This window comes from Ascaphus truei, chromosome 5 (assembly GCF_040206685.1).
Source record: "Ascaphus truei isolate aAscTru1 chromosome 5, aAscTru1.hap1, whole genome shotgun sequence".
Taxonomy (NCBI): Eukaryota; Metazoa; Chordata; class Amphibia; order Anura; family Ascaphidae; genus Ascaphus; species Ascaphus truei.
Genome location: NC_134487.1, coordinates 296837826 through 296859532, shown reverse-complemented (window position 1 = coordinate 296859532; position 21707 = coordinate 296837826). Strand labels below are relative to the sequence as shown.

At 47.1% G+C, this 21707-nt stretch overlaps 1 protein-coding gene across 4 annotated transcripts in view; it reads right to left on the bottom strand.

Moving 5' to 3' along the window:
• Nucleotides 1-21707, bottom strand: part of PACSIN2 (protein kinase C and casein kinase substrate in neurons 2) — an 84099-nt gene that overhangs the window by 35642 nt on the left and 26750 nt on the right. For all 4 annotated transcript variants that reach the window (XM_075602803.1, XM_075602807.1, XM_075602805.1 and 1 more), the window contains exon 2: nucleotides 1079-1223. In XM_075602803.1, coding sequence (XP_075458918.1) covers nucleotides 1079-1138 — 60 coding nt within the window. In that variant the 5' untranslated portion in view covers nucleotides 1139-1223. The remainder of the gene's footprint in view (nucleotides 1-1078; nucleotides 1224-21707) is intronic.

The following is a 21707-nucleotide window of genomic DNA, read 5'->3' as shown; positions in this document are numbered from 1 at the left end:
TTGCCCCCCCCCCCCCCTTATTCTCTTCAGGGCTTTAATGCATCCATTGCCAACTGCTCTTTATCCTCTGCTGATCTATCCATTTATTTAGGATATAGAGCTACACACATCCACAAGTATCACCTGTTTCAGATGACAACTGTGTCCATCAACAAATCCCAACATCTGCAGTACGGTCCCAGGTCTCCAATTGTGCCAGCAACCAGAGACTGCTCATAACCCCATCTAAATCTAGCCCCACTGTGCCCTTTATATCAGTCAGTAACACTACAACCCATCCACTTCCCTGAGCCCGTTGTTCAGATGTCCTACTCGACCCCTCATTCTCCCCTCACCTTAATACTACTGCTAAATCTTGCCACTTCTTTCGCCAACATTGCCTAAATATGACCTTTTCTATGATTCAATGACTAAAATGACTGTTTCTCAACTACTAACAATGGCAATGTACGCCCTTATTCTCTCCTTGCTGGACTATGGCAACCTTCCATTTACTGGCCACACATCCTCACAGCTCTCTACCATCCAATCACAATGCCGCTTTGGGGAAATCCTCAGTGTCCCCGAGTCGCTGCTTCTCTCCTCCTGAAAACGCTGTTGGCTTCCTATTAAAAACGTGTCATTCATTACAAAATTCTTCCCTTAGACTCCACTATTTCTGCCGGTTTCCCTCACGTGCAGATTAGATTGTAAACTCTTCCAGGCAGGGACACCTTTATCCAAATGTTACATTTTTATCTTGATTCACTTATAATAATATTATTATTATTATTATTATTCGAAACAAATCCACTTAGCTCTAGGGATCAAAAAGACTATGCAACACTATATAAGGAGATATTATGCATTAGAAAACTTTTATAGCCGGAGATTTATTTCCTACAAATCTGTTTGGCTTTGATTTAAAACTCTCTTTTTGTCAAGTTATCATGGCTATCATTTAAAGTAAATAGCGACACAAATCCTGAGCATGTTCGCAACTGTGGAAACAGCTGCCTCAGCAGTAATCTGCTCCCCTCCAAAACCTGATGGCTAAATTAAATGAAATATATAAAAATTTAAAAAAAAACAGGATTACCTCCCAGAAGCTATCGCTGGATACTTCTACCCCAACAGAATCGTCGTAGTTACCAGACATGATTTTCTGTAGGAGGGAGGCAGGGTTACGTTAGCGGGATCAATGCGCTTTATTCGCCCCCTCCCAAACGGATGATCGTCAGAATCTGCAGAGAAGAAAAAAAGCAAACACTTATATAAAAATCAGAATATAAAAGTATTTACAATGAACACATTCTGCATCAACAAACCTAGAAATAAAAACAGGGTCTGAAGTAATTCTGATTTAGCAAGTTTTAGAAGGTGTGTAATCATTTAGGTTGTATTGTTCAGCGGAGACCAAGCCTTCTAATATTTTGGAAGAGGATGGTTTAATATTTAATATTAAGTATGCAGTTTTAAAAAGCAGGGGGTTTGTTTAATGTACCTTACAGTTTGAGGTTGGTTTTTACCCCTCGTATTCTTTCCTGCTCAATGATTTTTTTTCCCCCATTGTGGATTTCATTCTGAAAAGTAGCCCAAAACTTAAAGTTTTATGACTGGTAATTCTCCATCACTTGGTAACATTAGTAGACTTCAAAAAGAACCTCATCCGAGAGGATTAAGAAAATACTTCCTTGTAGACTGCGTGGAAACCAGCTCCGTGCTGCCCTGTGGAGTGGGGAGAGTGAGAACAAAACAGAAGACGCCATGTGGACACTGCAGCATGCTTTGCGGCATTTTAAATACAGCAAAAGTATTTAAGTGTGACCAAGAAAAAAAACGTATTCTACCACAATTAGTGTGTATTATTGTGTTTTGTTAGGCAGCATGATAATGTGAAACATAGCTGAATACATTTTAGAACACACTTCTGCCATACTGTATGTGATCAGAAAGTTTGAAAGCTGCAGTGGAGCCAGGTCATCATTACAAGGTGCAGCGGCATCGTCACAAGGTGCAGCGGCATCGTTACACGCGCAACGGCATCGTCACAAGACGCAAAATATTTTTTGCCAAAAACACAAAAAAATCCCAATGAAGTAGGTGTTCTATATAAGTATGTCGCATTACTACATTGACTTGGAAACTTTATAAAAACTTTAGCGCCTATTTTATTTTTCCTATTTAGTACAAAAAAAATAACTATATTATAAATACACCGGAAGAAATATGCATAATAACAAAAATGCTTCCTTGATTCGTTGTTAAAATACTAATGTGTTGCTTCTTATGCTACTATAAAAACACATTACTAATTAATTTAGTGCACTAACACACGGCGTGCATTTTTAAACAAGTCACTAAACACTTAAATGCTTTTATTTTAAATGTAAGCTTCCCAAAAAGAGATGCTTTCGCAAATTTCCTAAAGAAAACAAAAATAAGACAGAGACCTTTTTAAAAGGAGAGATGGAGTGCACGGGCACCTTTGTACTTCACCTACATCTCTGCACAGGTATTAGCCCGACTCGCAAGGGATCTAGTGATGAAATAAAAGGGACACGTTCTCCGTATTATAAGTATCGCGAAGGACGGTAGGAGCTTCGTTGTAGTCCAGCGATTTCCACATTCTATCATCCTTCTCCTTATGGCCAGCGTAAGCCAAAAAGGAGAGCAACTTATATTATTTTTCTAGTTTCACAGTCTCCTGCCAAAGACTAAGAACCCAGGTCACGTCCACCTGCTACTTCAGAAGACAATGCATTCAAGTTGAGGAGAGAACATTACGTACGTACACACGAGAGAACGTGGCACAGGTGCACTGGAGACCCAACATGGATAGTTGCTACAGCAACAAGTTTTAATGGGTTAAATGCCTGCAAAGTTTCCATTCACAGCACAGACCTGGAGGGAGGTCTTTGTTTCAGGATCCCAGCGATCATATCCAGAGACCCAATGACGAGGGTAAGTCCGACTAAGAAAAAAGGCAGAAAGGAGCTACCTCGCCTTTAAATTAAATCTATATTGCTTGCAAACGTTTCAACGCCAAATATAAAAACATATTAAAAAAAGGATTTAAAAGGAGTCTTTTTTTGGTCCTATAAGAACTGTTCAATAACACAAGCTTCCGTTGGCTTAAGCCTCATATACCCACCACCATTTAATTTTTCTTCGTTACCAACTGCCCGTTACCAAGCTAATTGTCCCTGACGAAGGTCCGTAATAGGAGGGAAACGTGCGTTGGGCGCGTGATGATGTCATCAGCCTCCGTTATGGGGCTGTTTTAAAAAACAGTGTTTGTCAGTCATCTCTCTAGTTTAGCCCTATATATAACAATAGTTTAACAGTGAGGGAATGGTTCTTCATGTATTTTGGTACTAATTATCTGGATTTACCACTTACTTAAGGCTAGCATAGTGTTCCATCCCTGCTGTTAACTTTATTTATTACTCAATTGGGTTAGCTAGTGAAGTAGTGGGCTTGTTTTGCTCACCCTGGCTGTTTGCACCTGTTGTAGCCTCCAACACTTCATTTTCAATTGTATATTGGAGTATTTATACACGAGGGGTGATTTTGGTGCATATGTTACTTTATTTAATTTATTTTTATCCTTTATTACACATTTTCTTCGGTAATATATGTTTTAAGTATATAGCATTAAAAGTTATATTTTAAACTAACTGGTAGTGTGCATTTAAGTGAATTTTCTTTGGAGTACAATCACTTTGCACTCATCTTTTAAACTGCCCTTCCCCCTTGTCTGAATAAATCCCATTGACACTGGATTTAACAAGGAGAAAGTTTAAAGTCACCTGACATTGGACTTTGTTAATTAAAGTCTTTGCGCACAAGAGATATCTTAAGAGCATTGTGAAGGTCTGCAAACAAGCAGTCACGTAGAAAACACGCAACGCCTGGACCAGGGCAGCTTTTCCCGGTAAGAATTAGTTCTCCAACAGACTTCTTTATATTAAAAGAGCAGTTCTCCCAATATGAGCTCTATGCGATGCCTTTTAAAAGCAGCAATCCCGTCCAAATTGACAAATTCCTATTACTTTATTCGAACCAGAGGGTCCTTCCAGTGCTGAACTGAACTATTTTCACCTACAGTACACCAGTACACTTCCTGGTTATTTAAACATGGCGGCGGCCAGTGTCCAATAGAATGCCACATTGTCATCCGGCCTTGTGACTGGCCTTCCTATTTGAATTCCTGGAATGGAGAGAACACGGGCACCGTAAACAAAGTATCTCGAGAATTAAGGGGTTGCGGTTTAATTTTTTTTTTTTTAAATAAATGAAAGAAACAAGTGTGATTGTGGCTTTAAAGCTGGAAGATCCCCCACAAATGAAAGATTTTTAACCTTAGATCTGCATCTCCCCGTGGAGATTAGCTGTGCGCCTTCCAGCGCAAAGGGGCGCCCGGTTGCCAGTAAAGTGGACTTGTCTGTAGCTGGCCATCGGGGTCACCAGTAGAAATATGTCATCTCCCTCCGATATCACAACTGTCTATTAGCCCCAGCAACCATATTATTCTCAGGAAACTCAACATGCAATCTACTGGCAAACCTCAATATAGTCACATGGCAAAACCTAGAGCATAAATGATAAATGCAGACAGCACGAGGCCAGATAAAATAATGAATATTGGATACATAAAAAGGAATGCTATCATCTAGAGCAGGAGTGGCCAACTCCAGTCCTCAAGGGCCACCAACAGGTGAACTTTTAAAGACATCCCTGCTTCAGCACAGGTGGCTTATTCAGTGGCTCAGTCATACTGATTGGAGCCACCTGTGCTGAAGCAGGGATATCCTTTAAATCTGACCTGTAAGTGGCCCCCTCCTGCTATAGTGCCAGAAGTGCCTGCAATGACCTCTTCAGGCTTACGGTGTAAAGTCTTCTCCTGCCTACGCTCTCAATCCGGCCCAATAAAGGATGAAGCTGCCTGCATAGGACTTGGTTATTTGTATTTATTTTTCTAAAACAACGCAAAGAACGCTCTGGGATAGCATTAAGAAGCCATAGCAACAACGGTGGAGGAAGACGACGTCATCTTGTTGCACAGCATGGTTTAAAAATAACCCAGATTTTGAAATGCCAAATCAGATCTGCAGTGAGTCACCCAATCACGCCGGAATTTAATTAGCAAAAACACCACAATGCATTCTGATTAAACAAAAAAAAATAAAAAATGTGCAGAATTAAAATACAGCCTCTTTGGTCTGAGTTATAGTGTATGGATGTTATGGATGTAATATAAAAGGACAGGTGCGCTCTGGAAGTAAGGACGTTTCTTTAATTGATATTCAAGAGAAACGCGTTGCAGGCCCCTCTGGTAGACAAGAGGTTAAAACTACATAATGCAGCCAGACACAAAGCTCGTGCTGCTTATATGCCTCACATATAAAGAAAGACTGTGCAATATGGGGACATTATCCCCAAAATGCTGTTGATATTTCAGACTTGAAAACAAGAAGGATACCTGCTCTATCTAGAATGATGTGTGGAGCGAACAGGTGTACTCAGGAAGAGCAATGCTGAACAGAGAAAAGGAAGTCCTGAAGCCCAAGGAACCCCACAAGATACGGGGAGACAACAGGAAGGTCCCAATAACATGCACGCGATGCTCGCCTGGAGCCCAAGGAACCCCACAAGATACCGAGGAGACAACAGGAAGGTCCCAATAACATGCACGCGATGCTCGCCTGGAGCCCAAGGAACCCCACAAGATACCGAGGAGACAACAGGAAGGTCCCAATAACATGCACGCGATGCTCGCCTGGAGCCCAAGGAACCCCACAAGATACCGAGGAGACAACAGGAAGGTCCCAATAACATGCACGCGATGCTCGCCTGGAGCCCAAGGAACCCCACAAGATACCGAGGAGACAACAGGAAGGTCCCAATAACATGCACGCGATGCTCGCCTGGAGCCCAAGGAACCCCACAAGATACCGGGGAGACAACAGGAAGGTCCCAATAACATGCACGCGATGCTCGCCTGGAGCCCAAGGAACCCCACAAGATACCGAGGAGACAACAGGAAGGTCACTATAACATGCACGCGATGCTCGCCTGGAGCCCAAGGAACCCCACAAGATACCGAGGAGACAACAGGAAGGTCCCAATAACATGCACGCGATGCTCGCCTGGAGCCCAAGGCCACATCTATGGTTGGCGAGACCGCGCGGAGGGTGTGCCAGCGCGAGGGGGCATTGAGGAATCAAATAAATCTGATTCCACGGCACGACGGCCAGGTCACGTGAGCGGATCGCCCACTGAGGGTGAAGCAGCTCAGTGACATCACGGCCACGCCCCCCACCCCCATGGTGTCTAGCCTGCCCACAAAACGCTCCCGCTAAAAACGCGGGTGACGTCACGCGCACGAGGTCACCATGGACCAGCCTAATCGTGGGAAGATAACCCGAAAATAAAGAACATGGTTAGAAGAAATCCTGCGGGAGGTAAGCGGAGCACAGCAGAGCAAATGCAGGGGCTAAACACTAAGATAAATAAAAGTCCTTTATTGCATGATCGACATCATGGTAAGTGGGGAGTAAAAATCTCTTACGCGTTTCAGGCGTCTGCCCTTTATCATCACCTTTGATAATAAGGTGCTCAGTGCAATAAACCTCAGTGCTGAACCCCACTATTTTCAGCTCCGGCTGAGAACCCCTCCCATTCCCCAAACACTACCTCTGAATTTACCAGAAAAATTTGCCTAAAAATGAATACGCTTACTTGGATTGCCCCTTCAAAAAACCAGCAACGTCACCGGTTAGTATTTTGAGTACCCAGAACGAGAAATAGTGGCGTTCAGCTCCAATGGCCCGCTGGATCCCATCAAGGGGAGAGGGGTTGGGATCAGTAGTGGGCATTGCTGTACACACACACGTCGCGGTCAGAAATCCTTCTTTTAATACTCCCGATGAAATGTCCGCATACTTGTTAAGTTTGGGAAGACGAGACACTGATATCAGGAATGTTTTTCAGATCACTTGAGAGGCGGGGGGGAGGGGGGGAACAAGATTAATGGATTATAATGCGGGATGAAAAAGGTTTTAGTATACTGTATATACGCAAGTGAGTGCTGCAGCATCCAAAATCATGTCACAAACATTACTGTCCCGTTTACATAAAGCCAATAAATACACGTTTTCTAGCTGCATTTGTGACAGATACCCAAATAGATGAGGTCTAAACTCAGGGCAAAACACCAACCATCTTTTTATGGTTACAATAATTCTCCTACAAAAGATGTTCCTTTCCTTCTTGGGTTAATTAATATCTCTGCCAATAATCGCGTAGAGAAACAGAGCAAGAAAGATATATATATATATAGTAAGTGTCACGTGAAGCCAAGGCAGGTATCATTATGAAATGGCACCACACCCCATAATTACCCTCTTTATATTACACTGTTGGGTAAATATGAGCTTTACAAGGCACACACAGCTCAGGTGCAGGGAGCCACGGACAAGTAAGGGAGAGCTGCAAAGTCACACAGTTTATAAAAAATTAATTTAAAAAAAAGGGTACATGAGGCAATATACAGCAGTGTGACTGTACACGTCTAACGGACTTAAATATCTACTCAAAGCAGCCATTTCCACCGCTGCAAGGCAGCGCTTATAGTGCCGGCGACGTCGCTCCAAAAACAAAAAACAATTGACTCCGTCCCCAGCACTTATAGTAAGCGCGACGGAGCAACAAAATTTGGAAGCGGGTTAAATTTGATTTTTTACAGACTGTCGCCACATGTTACTGTCTGTAAACCAATCAATGACCCCGTCGCTGAAAGTTAAATTATAAATTTCGCGGGTGGCGACGGCAGCGGTCGCGTTGCCAGCACTATAAGCGCGGCCTAAAGCTTACCTGAACCAGGGGGTCCCACACAGCAAGACTGTGAAGGTTTCTAAAACCGCTACTAAAAATGGCCGCCGTTTCACTAAAAGAAAGCGGCAACATGATCGCTTTCTATTGGCTGCAGGAGCAACCCTGAGGCAAAAACCATCCTGCCAGGGGTCAGACCAGGGAGCTGAGGGGTCCGCGGAAGTCAGGTACCGAGCAGCTCCATAAGGTTTTAAAAAATAAAAGCACAATCTTCTCTGGGTGGCTGAAAATCTATTACACAGGAAGCATGTTCCAAACACTAAAACACCCCTTTAAATAACGGTGGCCCTCAAGCTTATTATAAAGGCTCTGCCTAATTCAGAGGGTTTCGATGCACTAACCCCTATCATACCAAATGAGTTTCTGACTCTATGATGCTGGAGAAAAGGGCAGATCTAAAAAGGTTGCTAGGAAACGAGTCATTTAATTCACGGATTCGAGACGTAAGTCATCCCGGTGCCCGGCGTCTAGGGAGAGAACACCCCGATGTAAGGTATTACTACTCCCCACGGGTTACCCTGACTGATGGGGCTGGATTCAGGCGGCTGGATGATGAGGGAGCAAGGTTGTACAATAAAGGGCGCCAGGAACTTGTGTCATACAACAGTGTTATTCAGGTCCAAAGGACCATGTACAAAGTTATAAAACAAGAAACAAAGAAGTCCAGAGCGACATCCAATGTGACACACACACACACACACACACACACACACACACACACACACTTTAATTAACCCTTTGGCCAAAGCGTATAAGCCTGCGAGCCACTTTCAAGGCATGACCATAATATCGCAGGTCCTAAAACTAACTGGTTAAAATCCTTCTTTACCTCTATAATTAGGGGAAGGAAGGCCCTGGCATTGAACCTGTCGCAACCAGCTGCATGAAAAGAAAACCTGCTTACTTGGAAAGTGTAAATGTAGAAGAGAAGTATTTCTCTTCTACATTTATTCTTGCTATATACCCAAGAGCACCGCTTGCAATACAGTTTTGGCAGTAGCGGGGGCTCACCATTTGCTTTCTTACTTGGAAAGTGGTCTCAGCTGTTTGAGGTTAGTGACTGATCCCTCCCAGGGTTTAAAGCTCGCCCCTCCCCACTGTCCAGGTAAGCAGGTTTTCTTTTCATGCAGCTGGTTGTGACAGGTTCAATGCCAGGACCTTCCTGTCTCTAATTATAGAGGTAAATAAGGATTTTAATCAGTTAGTGTTAGGACCTGCAAACTGGTCATGCCTTGAAAGTGGCTCGCAGGCTTATACGCTTTGGTCAAAGGGTTAACTAAAATACCCTTTATCAAGAGATATATAGGTATTTCACGGTGTATTTTTGTCACATTGAATGTTGCTCTGGACTTTTGTTTCTTGTTTTAAACAATTAGCTACACCCAGTAGCACTCGTTTGGGGACACACACACACACACTTTGTGGTAATTTTGGGAAGTTTCTGAGAGCTTGTTGGGTATCTGTGTGTCCATATACAACTTTGTAATATCTCTATTTCTTTATGGTCATCGATGCTTTGTGTGCTTCCATGAATGCTTACTCTTAACACTCAGAGGTATATTTCTTAGTTGCTTAACCTTTGAGACCCAAGACCCCCCTTGTTCTCCTGCTCAGGATATTCCTCGGTATTATCCCTGTAATGCTCGTCCCAATAGGGCTCCTAGCGGATCCTGTACAAATGGCCCTATTACCTTTAGTCAGTGTGGGAACCACCACTTTCCCTGCCGCCGGAGAGGACGGTTAATGCAGATCCGCAGTTGCAGCCGATCCGCTGACACCCAGAATGCCTCTTTACCAAGGCCTTTTCAGGTATGCCGTTTGCATACTTCAAGCTTACAGTATATTGGACTCCCTTAATCTTCTTATGGGATCCTGATTTAAAGGGTACGTTCTCTATCTGTAACATAAGCAGGGGGGCCCTGGTCTGTGCCACCACGTCATAAACATTACTTATCCACTCTCCACAAGGCTCCTCTAATCTCGTCCTCCAGGAACCTAACCTTCTCGACCTTTCCCCTCCCCTTTTATAATCGGAGGTCATGGTCCCATGACAACACAGGGTCGGGCCCGTTACACGCCAACCATACGAGGGGGAGAGGGTTAAATAAGAAAATAGAAGACCTTTTCATATGATTTTTCACTTAGATCGTAAGCTATTCGGGGCAGGGATTCCTTCACCTAATGTTACTTTTATGTTTGAAGCACTTATTCCCATCACGTGTATTACTGCTGTGAAGCGCTATGTACATAGATGGAGCTATATAAAGATATACATATGGATACTGTATATTGAAACAAACACACAGCTACCGTCCAAAACAAAGTAAAAAGTCGAGCTGGCAGAGCAGATATGAAAAGTAGACGAATGTGCTCTGCGTGTCGCTCAGTACAGCACGGTTGGGGGTATACGGCCAACTGCAATTATTTCACTAACCATTTCTACACACCAAATTACACATGTTCAGTTACACAATTTACCAGGACGGTTCAATGCATTGCAAGGCTGGTACTGTACGCGGTTTTCATGGCGGTTGTTGACTGTGTGGAATGTTAGTATAAGAACAAAAGACTCATTAAAAGACCGGGAACCACAATGAGCGCTAGGAAGAGGGAATTAAGCCCCGGTATTCAGGTCTCTGGGTGGCTTCTGCAGCCGTGAACCAGAACAATAGCGTTACTGTCCGTGTTTAATCTTCCAAAATAATAATAACAGGAACGCACTGTGGAAATATTCAATATATAGTTTGTTTATAGATTAAAACTATTATTTCCCTACCCTTCCAGTCCTTTTAAAGTATATATATATACAGTGTTCGACAAACCTATACATTTGCTCGCCCCGGGCGAGTGGATTTAACCCCCGGGCGAGTAAATATTGGCCCAAGCAGCACACGTTTGGTACTAGGTGGCAAGTAGATTTTTTTGTGTGGCGAGTAGATTTTTTGGTGATTTGTCAACCACTGTATGTATGTATGTATGTATGTATGTATGTATGTATGTATGTATGTATGTATGTATGTATGTATGTATGTATGTATGTATGTATGTATGTATGTATGTATGTATGTATGTATGTATATATATATATATATATATATATATATATATATATATATATATATATATATATATATATATATATATATATATATATATATATATATATAAACAAACATTGTGTTTGCTAGTATAACGTTTAGTTTATAGACTCTTAGGCTGCACTTATACTGCCGGCGACAGCGATAACGACGTCGCGTCAAAACAAATGTATTGCCGCTGTCGAGGTCGCTGGAAGTCATCTCAATTTGATTTTTCCAGTGACCGTTGCCCGACGTCGCTATAACTTCTAGCGCCGGCAACGCGACGGTCGTTGGAAAAATCAAATAGAGACGACTTCCAGCGATCGCGACCAATACGTCGCATCGCGCTTAGTATAAGCGCACGCGATGGCGGCAATGGATTTGTTTTGCAGCGAAGTCGGCACTATAAGCGCAGCCTTAGGCCTTGCCCCCACTGCCTACTACAGCATCCGCTGTGGCAGACGCTGCACGCACGAGAGCCCCCCCTCAATGGCGCCGGGCCCGCTGCGAGGGGGGGCCGCAGCGCTCGGGCGAGAGCTGCTCCTGCTCTCAAAAGAATTGAGAGCAGGAATCGCGTCGAGCGATTAGGCACGCCCCCTGGCGGTTCAGCCAATGAGGGCAAACCTGCCGGGTGACGTCATGGTCGCGCCCCCGCCACGCCCCCCCCCCCCCCCGGTCTCTCCTCCTGCAGTGAGCTGCAGACCGGGGAACCGGCTGAACGCGCCGCCAATATCGCGGGCGCGCGTTACAGCGGCGTGACCGGGGCCTTAGCCTTAGGTCGGAGACAGGAGACAATCATAAAAGGTAAAGAAAAGCCACAGAATGACAGTAACGGCGTTATTTTATCTTGTACTAGCTGAGAGACCCGGCGTTGCCCGGGATGTAATGTTCCCGTTCCTCTCTCTCCTCCCCCCTCTCTCTGTTTGTCCCCCATTCACATCAATCCAGTCCCCCCCCTCCCTCCCTCCTTTACAGCTTCATGTAGCGTGTGTGCGTCAGTCACTGTGTGTTTGCTCGCGCGTCAGTGAGTCTGAGGCAGAAACACAAACACACACAGACTGACTGACGCACACACAGTCAGTGTGTGCCTCAGTCAGTGTGTGCGTGCGTCAGTCAGGCTTTGTGTGCGCGTCAGTCAGTGTGTGCGTGCGTGCGTCAGTCAGTCAGTGTGTGCGCGCGGGGCGTCAAAGGCAGGGGGGGGCGTCAAAGGGAGGGGGGGGGCGTCAAAGGGAGGGGGGGGCGTCAAAGGGAGGGGGGGGGGCGTCAAAGTGAGGGGGGGGGCGTCAAAGGGAGGGGGGGGGGGCGTCAAAGGGAGGGGGGGGGGCGTCAAAGGGAGGGGGGGGGCGTCAAAGGGAGGGGGGGGCGTCAAAGGGAGGGGGGGGGCGTCAAAGGGAGGGGGGTGGGCGTCAAAGGGAGGGGGGTGGGCGTCAAAGGGAGGGGGGGGGGCGTCAAAGGGAGGGGGGGGCGTCAAAGGGAGGGGGGGGGGCGTCAAAGGGAGGGGGGGGGGCGTCAAAGGGAGGGGGGGGGCGTCAAAGGGAGGGGGGGGGCGTCAAAGGGAGGGGGGGGGGCGTCAAAGGGAGGGGGGGGCGTCAAAGGGAGGGGGGGGCGTCAAAGGGAAGGGGGGGGCGTCAAAGGGAGGGGGGGGGGGCGTCAAAGGGAGGGGGGGGGGGCGTCAAAGGGAGGGGGGGGCGCGTCAAAGGGAGGGGGGGGCGTCAAAGGGAGAGGGGGGGGCGTCAAAGGGAGAGGGGGGGGCGTCAAAGGGAGGGGGGGGGCGTCAAAGGGAGGGGGGGGGGGCGTCAAAGGGAGGGGGGGGGGCGTCAAAGGGAGGGGGGGGGGCGTCAAAGGGAGGGGGGGGGCGTCAAAGGGAGGGGGGGGCGTCAAAGGGAGGGGGGGCGTCAAAGGGAGGGGGGGGGCGTCAAAGGGAGGGGGGGGGGGCGCCTCAAAGGCATGGATTCCTCCCCCTGCATTTCCTGCAGTGGACAGGAGGGGGGGGGCAGTGGACAGGAGGGGGGGGGGGCAGTGGACAGGAGGGGGGGGGGGGGCAGTGGACAGGAGGGGGGGGGCAGTGGACAGGAGGGGGGGGGGGCAGTGGACAGGAGGGGGGGGGGGGCAGTGGACAGGAGGGGGGGGGCAGTGGACAGGAGGGGGGGGGCAATGGACAGGAGGGGGGGGGGGGCAGTGGACAGGAGGGGGGGGGGAAGTGGACAGGAGGGGGGGGGGAAGTGGACAGGAGGGGGGGGGCAGTGGACAGGAGGGGGGGGCAGTGGACAGGAGGGGGGGGGCAGTGGACAGGAGGGGGGGGGCAGTGGACAGGAGGGGGGGGGCAGTGGACAGGAGGGGGGGGCAGTGGACAGGAGGGGGGGGGCAGTGGACAGGAGGGGGGGGGCAGTGGACAGGAGGGAGGGGGCAGTGGACAGGAGGGGGGGGGCAGTGGACAGGAGGGGGGGGCAGTGGACAGGAGGGGGGACAGGAGGGGGGACGCAGTGGACAGGAGGGGGGACGTAGTGGACAGGAGGGGGGGGGCAGTGGACAGGAGGGGGGGCAGTGGACAGGAGGGGGGGGGCAGTGGACAGGAGGGGGGGGCAGTGGACAGGAGGGGGGGGCAGTGGACAGGAGGGGGGGGCAGTGGACAGGAGGGGGGGACGCAGTGGACAGGAGGGGGGGGGCAGTGGACAGGAGGGGGGGGCAGTGGACAGGAGGGGGGGGCAGTGGACAGGAGGGGGGGACGCGGACAGGAGGGGGGGACGCAGTGGACAGGAGGGGGGGGCAGTGGACAGGAGGGGGGACAGGAGGGGGGACGCAGTGGACAGGAGGGGGGGGCAGTGGACAGGAGGGGGGGGCAGTGGATAGGAGGGGGGGGCAGTGGACAGTGACACACACACACACACACACACACACACACACACACACACACACACACACACACACACACACACACACACACACACACACACACACACACACACACACACACACCTCAGTTGATGCGCCCTTTCTTTAGTTCCGTTTGGCGCCGGAGGTGGGGAGCGACACCTACCTGTACTTCCGGGCGCCGCCACCGTCTGACTCGGCGCCGCGAGGGAGGAAGGGGGTCCGCCATCTTACGCGCCGCGTGGCAGCTGCGGGAAGCGAGGTGATTTGGAGCGGGGAGGGGGGAGAGGTGATTTGGAGCGGGGAGAGGTGATGCCGCTGGGGAGGGGGAAGAGGTGATGCCGCTGGGGAGGGGGAAGAGGTGATGCCGCTGGGGAGGGGGAAGAGGTGATGCCGCTGGGGAGGGGGAAGAGGTGATGCCGCTGGGGAGGGGGAAGAGGTGATGCCGCTGGGGAGGGGGAAGAGGTGATGCCGCTGGGGAGGGGGAAGAGGTGATGCCGCTGGGGAGGGGGAAGAGGTGATGCCGCTGGGGAGGGGGAAAAGGTGATTTGGAGAGGGGAGAGAGAGGTGTGTGTGTGTGTGTGTGTGTGTGTGTGTGTGTGTGTGTGTGTGTGTGTGTGTGTGTGTGTGTGTGTGTGTGTGTGTGTGTGTGTGTGTGTGTGTGTGTTAGTTATTTTTTTGGACCTTTGGCCCGTCACTCCGCCTCAGGCCAATGAGAGGTGTGGGGGGCGGGCCAAGGGGGTGGTGTGAGTGTGTGAGGCCAATGAGAGGTGTGCGGGGGCGGGCGGGCCAAGGGACCAATGAGATTGCCGCTAGGGACACCGGACATCCAGCAGGCAGGCATGCATGCATGCAGGCAGGCAGGCAAACATACAGTGCTTTCACTAATATAGTATAAGATAGATTGTTTGAATTTTTTTTAATTAATTTTTTTTTTATATGTCTTTTTCTTGACGTATTGGTTACAAAGATTAGTAGAAAGGAACAATATGTACAGGTTATGATTTAAAAATACATACTGTATAGTGAGGCAAAACCTTTAGATCTCCAAGAAAAATCAGAGAAACCCCTTCCACCTTTAGGGGTAAATTAGTTTGATGGATTTAAAAAAAATTGATGCTCAGGGGGACAGCCACACCGCGAAAAAGCGGAACTCACCAGCCAAGGTAAGATTTAATTTTTTTTTATTGAAGCTACATTAAAAGTGAAGACAACACAAACAAAAAAAAGCTCCTCCTCGTTTTGTTTGTTTGTGATGTCTTCACTTTTAATGTAGCTACAATAACGTTTTTTTCAATCTTACCTTGGCTGGTGAGTTCCGCTTTTTCGCGGTGTGGCCGTCACCCTGATCTCTTATTTTATCAATTGGACTTTTGTGGACTGGAGAGACGCCGTGCGGCGGATGCAGGAGCTGCGTTCAAGTCCTGCCTGGCCAAGAGGAAGGGGAACCGGCGATTTATTGCGAGTACTTCTGCCGACTCCACGCCGGTCATACAGCGTTTCTTTGGGATTATAGTGTCATTGCAGCAGTTACCTGGCTTGGGAGACTTTTTTACATATAGTCTCATAGCTATCTTCTGCTGACATCCACCCTTATCGCTGCCCCATGCTACCTCAACTGGTACCTATTACCCGAGAACCTTGTTTAAGCATTTATGAACTTCATGTACCGTACAGTCATTTTTTTCCTTGATCTTGGAGCCGGTTTTGTTTTACCCATAAATTAGTTTGATGGATTGGTACATCCGCTCACTCAAGGTTCGGATGTGACCGTGTTGCTAGAGAGACGCGCTAGAAACGGTTTGGGCATCATGAAAAATGTCCTCTGAAAAAGTACACAAGGCTGTCGCCCCATCTGGGTCTCTGCTATTGTATCTCCTGCGGAGATCATTTCCTAGAACTGAAACTAAAAGGGCCAGAACATTAAACGTTGTGCTTCCAAGTGTACTTGGCCATCATCATACATACCCACTCAGGACTATAAGCAGCAGCGCTGCTGTGCACCCGATACCAGACTACTACATTGGGCAGTGGTGGGGAACCGGATACTATTTCTTTAGATCGTACTGGCAGTATACGAGGTCGCACTATTCTTAATAAGTCAACGCAGCTGTAATTGGTCCTTATTCTAAACAGGCTATATACTCTAATCCCAGGCATCTGAACTGCAGCCAAAGCAGCGCTACACACTTCAAAGGCCAGCGCCTTAACAAGGCTGCGCCTCTTCCTAATGCAACTAATCCCCTTCAGTGGGATTAGACTAAACACTCAGTGTTATAAGAAACAACGCAGCAGAGCAAAGAATTCATCTATCTGGATTTTGGTGCATTTCTACCCGAATCTGTAGCAAAGCATCTCCAAGCGAATTTGCAAAGGGTTATCCGAGGATGGCATCATTAATTAGCAGGGGGCTTTAGCACAGCTGAACACGTGAAATAAATGCATTTCAGGCCAATAAAGTCATGATAATCAGTCTTCCAGTTTGTTATATTGTCAGAATCAACACAACTGACATGTCCTTAAAAACAGGACACTGCAACAGCTCATTACAACAATGCTTTTGGGAGCAGTCACACGTGCTTATAGGACGCAGGCTTTGTTGTGTTAACACGGGCAGAAAATTAACTCCCTTTACCTCAGATGCTCTTGAACACCAGAGTTGCAGAAAAGTCGACGGCCAAAGGGTATCAGTCGTTTGCTGATACAGATGCTCCGTTACTGGTCTTGGGTAAAGTATTTCAGATGTATATTGAAGCATTTCCATTCTCACACATTACTTGCTCTCACAGCTCTACCTCCGCACACTCCCACTTATTGCTTCCCCAACACCAACTCCCTCACACATTACCTGCTCTCACAGCTCTACCTCCGCACACTCCCACTCACTGCTTCCCCAACTCCAACTCCCTCACACATTACCTGCTCTCACAGCTCTACCTCCACACACTCCCACTTACTGCTTCCCCAAGTCCCTCACACATTACCTGCTCTCACAGCTCTACCTCCACACACTCCCACTTACTGCTTCCCCAAGTCCCTCACACATTACCTGCTCTCACAGCTCTACCTCCGCACACTCTCACTTACTGCTTCCCCAACCCCAACTCCCTCACACACTACCTGCTCTACCTCCGCACACTCCCACTTACTACTTCCCCAACCCCAACTCCCTCACACATTACCTGCTCTACCTCCGCACACTCCCACTTACTGCTTCCCCAACCCCAACTCCCTCACACATTACCTGCTCTACCTCCGCACACTCCCACTTACTGCTTCCCCAACCCCAACTCCCTCACACATTACCTGCTCTACCTCCGCACACTCCCACATACTGCTTCCCCAACACCAACTCCCTCACACATTACCTGCTCTCACAGCTCTACCTCCGCACACTCCCACTTACTGCTTCCCCAACTCCCTCACACATTACCTGCTCTCTCAGCTCTACCTCCGCACACTCCCACTTACTGCTTCCCCAACACCCTCACACATTACCTGCTCTCTCAGCTCTACCTCCGCACACTCCCACTTACTGCTTACTGCTTCCCCAACACCCTCACACATTACCTGCTCTCACAGCTCTAGCTCCGCACACTCCCACTTACTGCTTCCCCAACTCCCTCACACATTACCTGCCCTCACAGCTCTACCGCCGCACACTCCCACATACTGCTTCCCCAACACCCTCACACATTACCTGCTCTCACAGCTCTAGCTCCGCACACTCCCACTTACTGCTTCCCCAACACCCTCACACATTACCTGCTCTCACAGCTCTACCTCCGCACACTCCCACTTACTGCTTCCAACACCTTAACATAACAAGCAGCTACCCGACACCTGCTCACCCCCCCACACCTTATTTTCCCACTTGCCCTTCCTTATAGATTGCAAGCTTCTTGGGACAGGGCCCGCCTTACATACTGTAACAATGTTAATGTTTGTCATTTTATTGTGTTCGTCCTCCAACCCTATTGTACTGCGCTACAGAATATAAAAGATAAATATGAAGTCCATACCTGCCCAAGGGGCTACACAGCCAGCAGAATCGAGACAACAGTAATTGCTCAGTTACAAAGTGACTGCATCCTTGGCGAGGTCAGAACCTCAAACCGTGGGTGTTCTGCTTCACTTGCGCTGCCTCCTGTTAGCAGTACGAGTAGTGCGTGACCCACTTCTTTCCCCTCCCTCCCCAACAAGGCAATATATGGTCTGTCTCATGAATTGGGTTTAAAGGGGAGGTGAAGCTATGAGGTAGGACAGAAAAAAGCTCCATTGGCCTTTACTTTAGAAATTCTTACAGACATTCTTTAAAACAAGCTTTAGAAAGTTAACCCTGAAGTCAAAGAATGATTCTTTCAACTAGAATGCACATCATATAAAAACCGCCCTGTTTCATTGAATGAAATCCCTTCCTAATTACAGACATCTGCAGCAGGCAATGATTTCGGGCTCATTTTTGAAACCTCGTCCTAGACAAAATTGGATTCAGATTTTCTATAATGAAATGCGGGATATTAACAGAAAATTAGGCAAGAGGTATTTACCTTCGCAGCTTCCCACGTACAAATATATTGCATAGCTCTCAATCCCGGGCCCTCTCAGTCTACTAAGTCTCACTTTACTTCATGCGTCCACTATTCTACTTAAAGCATCAAACGCCCCTTTTCTTCAAGAACTAGGGTCTCTCAGAGATAGCGATGGCGCAGTATAGCGATGGCGCAGTATAGCGATGGCGCGGTACAGCTCCACGAGACCCCCTGCATCAGATTCTAGAAGATGCATAGTAAGCAAATATAGAAGACATTAACGACAAAGACCTTAATGTGAAACTCTTCTTCCTGAGTTTATCAGGACAATAACTACAAACTCCTTCAGCGCTTCATGATCTGGTGGCACACGGCAGACCTGGTCTGCACTGAAGGTTTCGGTAACTAATCCCATATGAACAATGTTTTTGGAAGAAATATTTTGCAAGGATTTTGAGCGCTCCATTTGACTGGGTCAGTTACCGATACCTTTTAGTGAATCCGCACGAGATTTTAGACGTAACGTATTGAACACGCGAAACGCGTGCCGTGGTTAGGTTATACACCTTTTGATGAAGTAATCGGGTTCTTGGGAGAGGACGCATGTGCGAGTTTATTAGACCGTGCGTCTCAATGGCTTTCATATACCTGCTGTCTGTATGAAGTGTCCCAGTGATAGTTTCCCATTTATTTTTTGCAATGTGATTGATAGGGAAGCAGGATTTGCGCTTCGATGGTGTCCCCGACACCTTTCATCTCCCTCCCACGCATTTAGGGTGCGTATCCAAGTGATGAAGTGACATGGCCATAGAGGGCAAATACCTAGCCCACACTTTGTGTTATGTTCCCTGTTATACTGAAACACTTCATTACTTTCTTCCAAGCACACTTGCTAGACACAGGCAAGTATGAAAAACGTATGTATTCAACATAACCGCAGGTTAGAACGCCTCCTCCCAAGATAGCTGCCATGTCACATCTTGTCTACCTCACATACGGCTCTTAAAGTTACAGTGCATGCTGGTAGTGTTTAAGGCTAGACACTACACCTTCGTAGACACTACACCTTCGTAGACACTACACCTTCGTAGACACTACACCTTCGTAGACACTACACCTTCGTAGACACTACACCTTCGTAGGTGAGGTTATTTACGAGGAGAGGAGTTTCTCGATGGCGTTTCCTACACCACGGATCTCCTACATTGTATTAATGATCGTGCCTATGTGGACCAACGTCGCCGACGTGGTCACCACACATACTGGAAAGGACACACGGAGCAACAATTGACAGACTTCATAGAACAAAATAAACATTTCTGCCCCAGTTCACTGTATTGGAGTCTTTATCCTGTTGATTGATACATTTTAAAGTGGTAACATGGAGAACCATTGTGAGACAAGTGTAAAAGTGTTACTATGTACCCAAGGACAGTCACCTTTCAGTGTATGTACTGTATTTTAAAAAAGGGAATCCGTTTTGGGCTTTGATACTCTGTTACTCCTAGCTTACTACTGAAGGCAAGCCTCAGCGAGAGGTTGTTCGCTTATTGCCAATATAGGAGGACAGTAGAGATGATGCGAAAGGCTGTATACTTGTGTCCTCACATGTACACACACACACACACACACACACACACACACACTATTACAATGGCCTTTTTATGCTTTACTCATACTAGTTATGGAAGTTATAGAGATAGAAATCTTAGACTTATGGAGTCTGATCCCCCCCATCTACATCCATATTAAAGTAAAGGAAACTCCTTAGTCTGTTACTTGCTTAAAGAAGCATATGAGTAGCACCGTGGCTAATACTATACACAAAGCTTGACCCCCTGCAAACGCACTTGCCAGAACACCCTCCTACTGTCTCTGTACGTTCTTCCTACTTACCAATTAGATTGTGAGCTCTTCGGAGCAGGGACTCCTCTTTTGAAATGTTACTTTTATGTCTGAAGCACTTATTCCCATGACCTGTTATTTGTATTATTTGTTATTTATAAGATGGTCACGTGTATTTCTGCTGTGAAGCGCTATGTACATTAATGGCGCTATATAAAAGACATCTATATCTATATCTATATCTATATCTATATCTATATCTATATCTATATCTATATATATATATATATATATATATATATATATATATATATATATATATACTGACACCACACACATTGTGTGTCAGTGTGTGTCAGTGACTGACAAGGAATTCACAATTAATATAAAAGTGCAAATAGCTAAAATATGCATTTTAAGTCAAACTTCTTTGCGTTTTGGCACTGACATTGTGTTTTGATTTTTTATTAAAAACATCAAATACAATTTCTGTGACAAAACAGTGACAAAAAGACAAAAGAAATTTTCACTTAAAAATGCGTGTGCTCGGCCCACACCATTTGTTTTTGCTGTCAAGCAGCCTCCCAATTCTTTAATGACATTTGGGTCAAAAGTTGCCATGTAATGTTACTTCCTTACAGCCAAGGGGAAGATGATGCGCCCCCCCCCCCCCCCCCAAGCAATACCACCTGCAAACAAATACTTTTCTCCCGGACAATTGCAGCGACTGCGTCTCTATACTGTCCCAAAACATAGAAGGCAGGACCTTAGCCTGACCTGCCAGTCAGTGGGAAACCCATCTTCCGCAGGTTTATCTCACAGAGGGATTTCCGCAGGAGAACCACACCCAAAACCTGATTCATTTCCAAGAAGTGAGGTTTTATCTTAGGAAGTCATTCCAACACAAAACCACTGAAGCACACGACAGATGAACCACTTCCCCCCTGATAGGAAATATTTGCAGGTCAACCCCACACCCGCGATTAAAATGCAAGCATGAACTGAAAGAAAACTCATTCGGGGTTGATATTTAAGAACACTTCGATTACAAAGAAATACCTATATTTTTTTTTTTCAAAGACCTGCAGTCTCCCAGTTGCAATCACCTGGGTACAGGTACTGCACTCAATTTAACAAAGGAAAACTTCAGTTGCTTTCAACAGGATTCAGTTTTACTTTACTACAGTACAATGCTGTTTTACACACTGGGTTTCTCCCAGTTTTGTAGCCAGGGCACTTGGGTAGAAAGCCCCCAGAACGTGCTACTCTGCAGTATGGAAGTAGGGAAGGAGTTTGAGCAGGGAAGATCCTGGATCCTGCATGGCCTGGCAGAATTTCAAATCAAAGTAAATATAAATGTTCTACTGTAACCTATGTTTGTTTATGGAAATGTACACACTACCGTTTCCATTAGGAGAGCACAGATGTTTAGGTCCAGAAACAAGAAGCAAGTGAATAGCTTCTGAAAGACCTTCCTGCAAGGGGGAAAAATAGCAAATCAAAT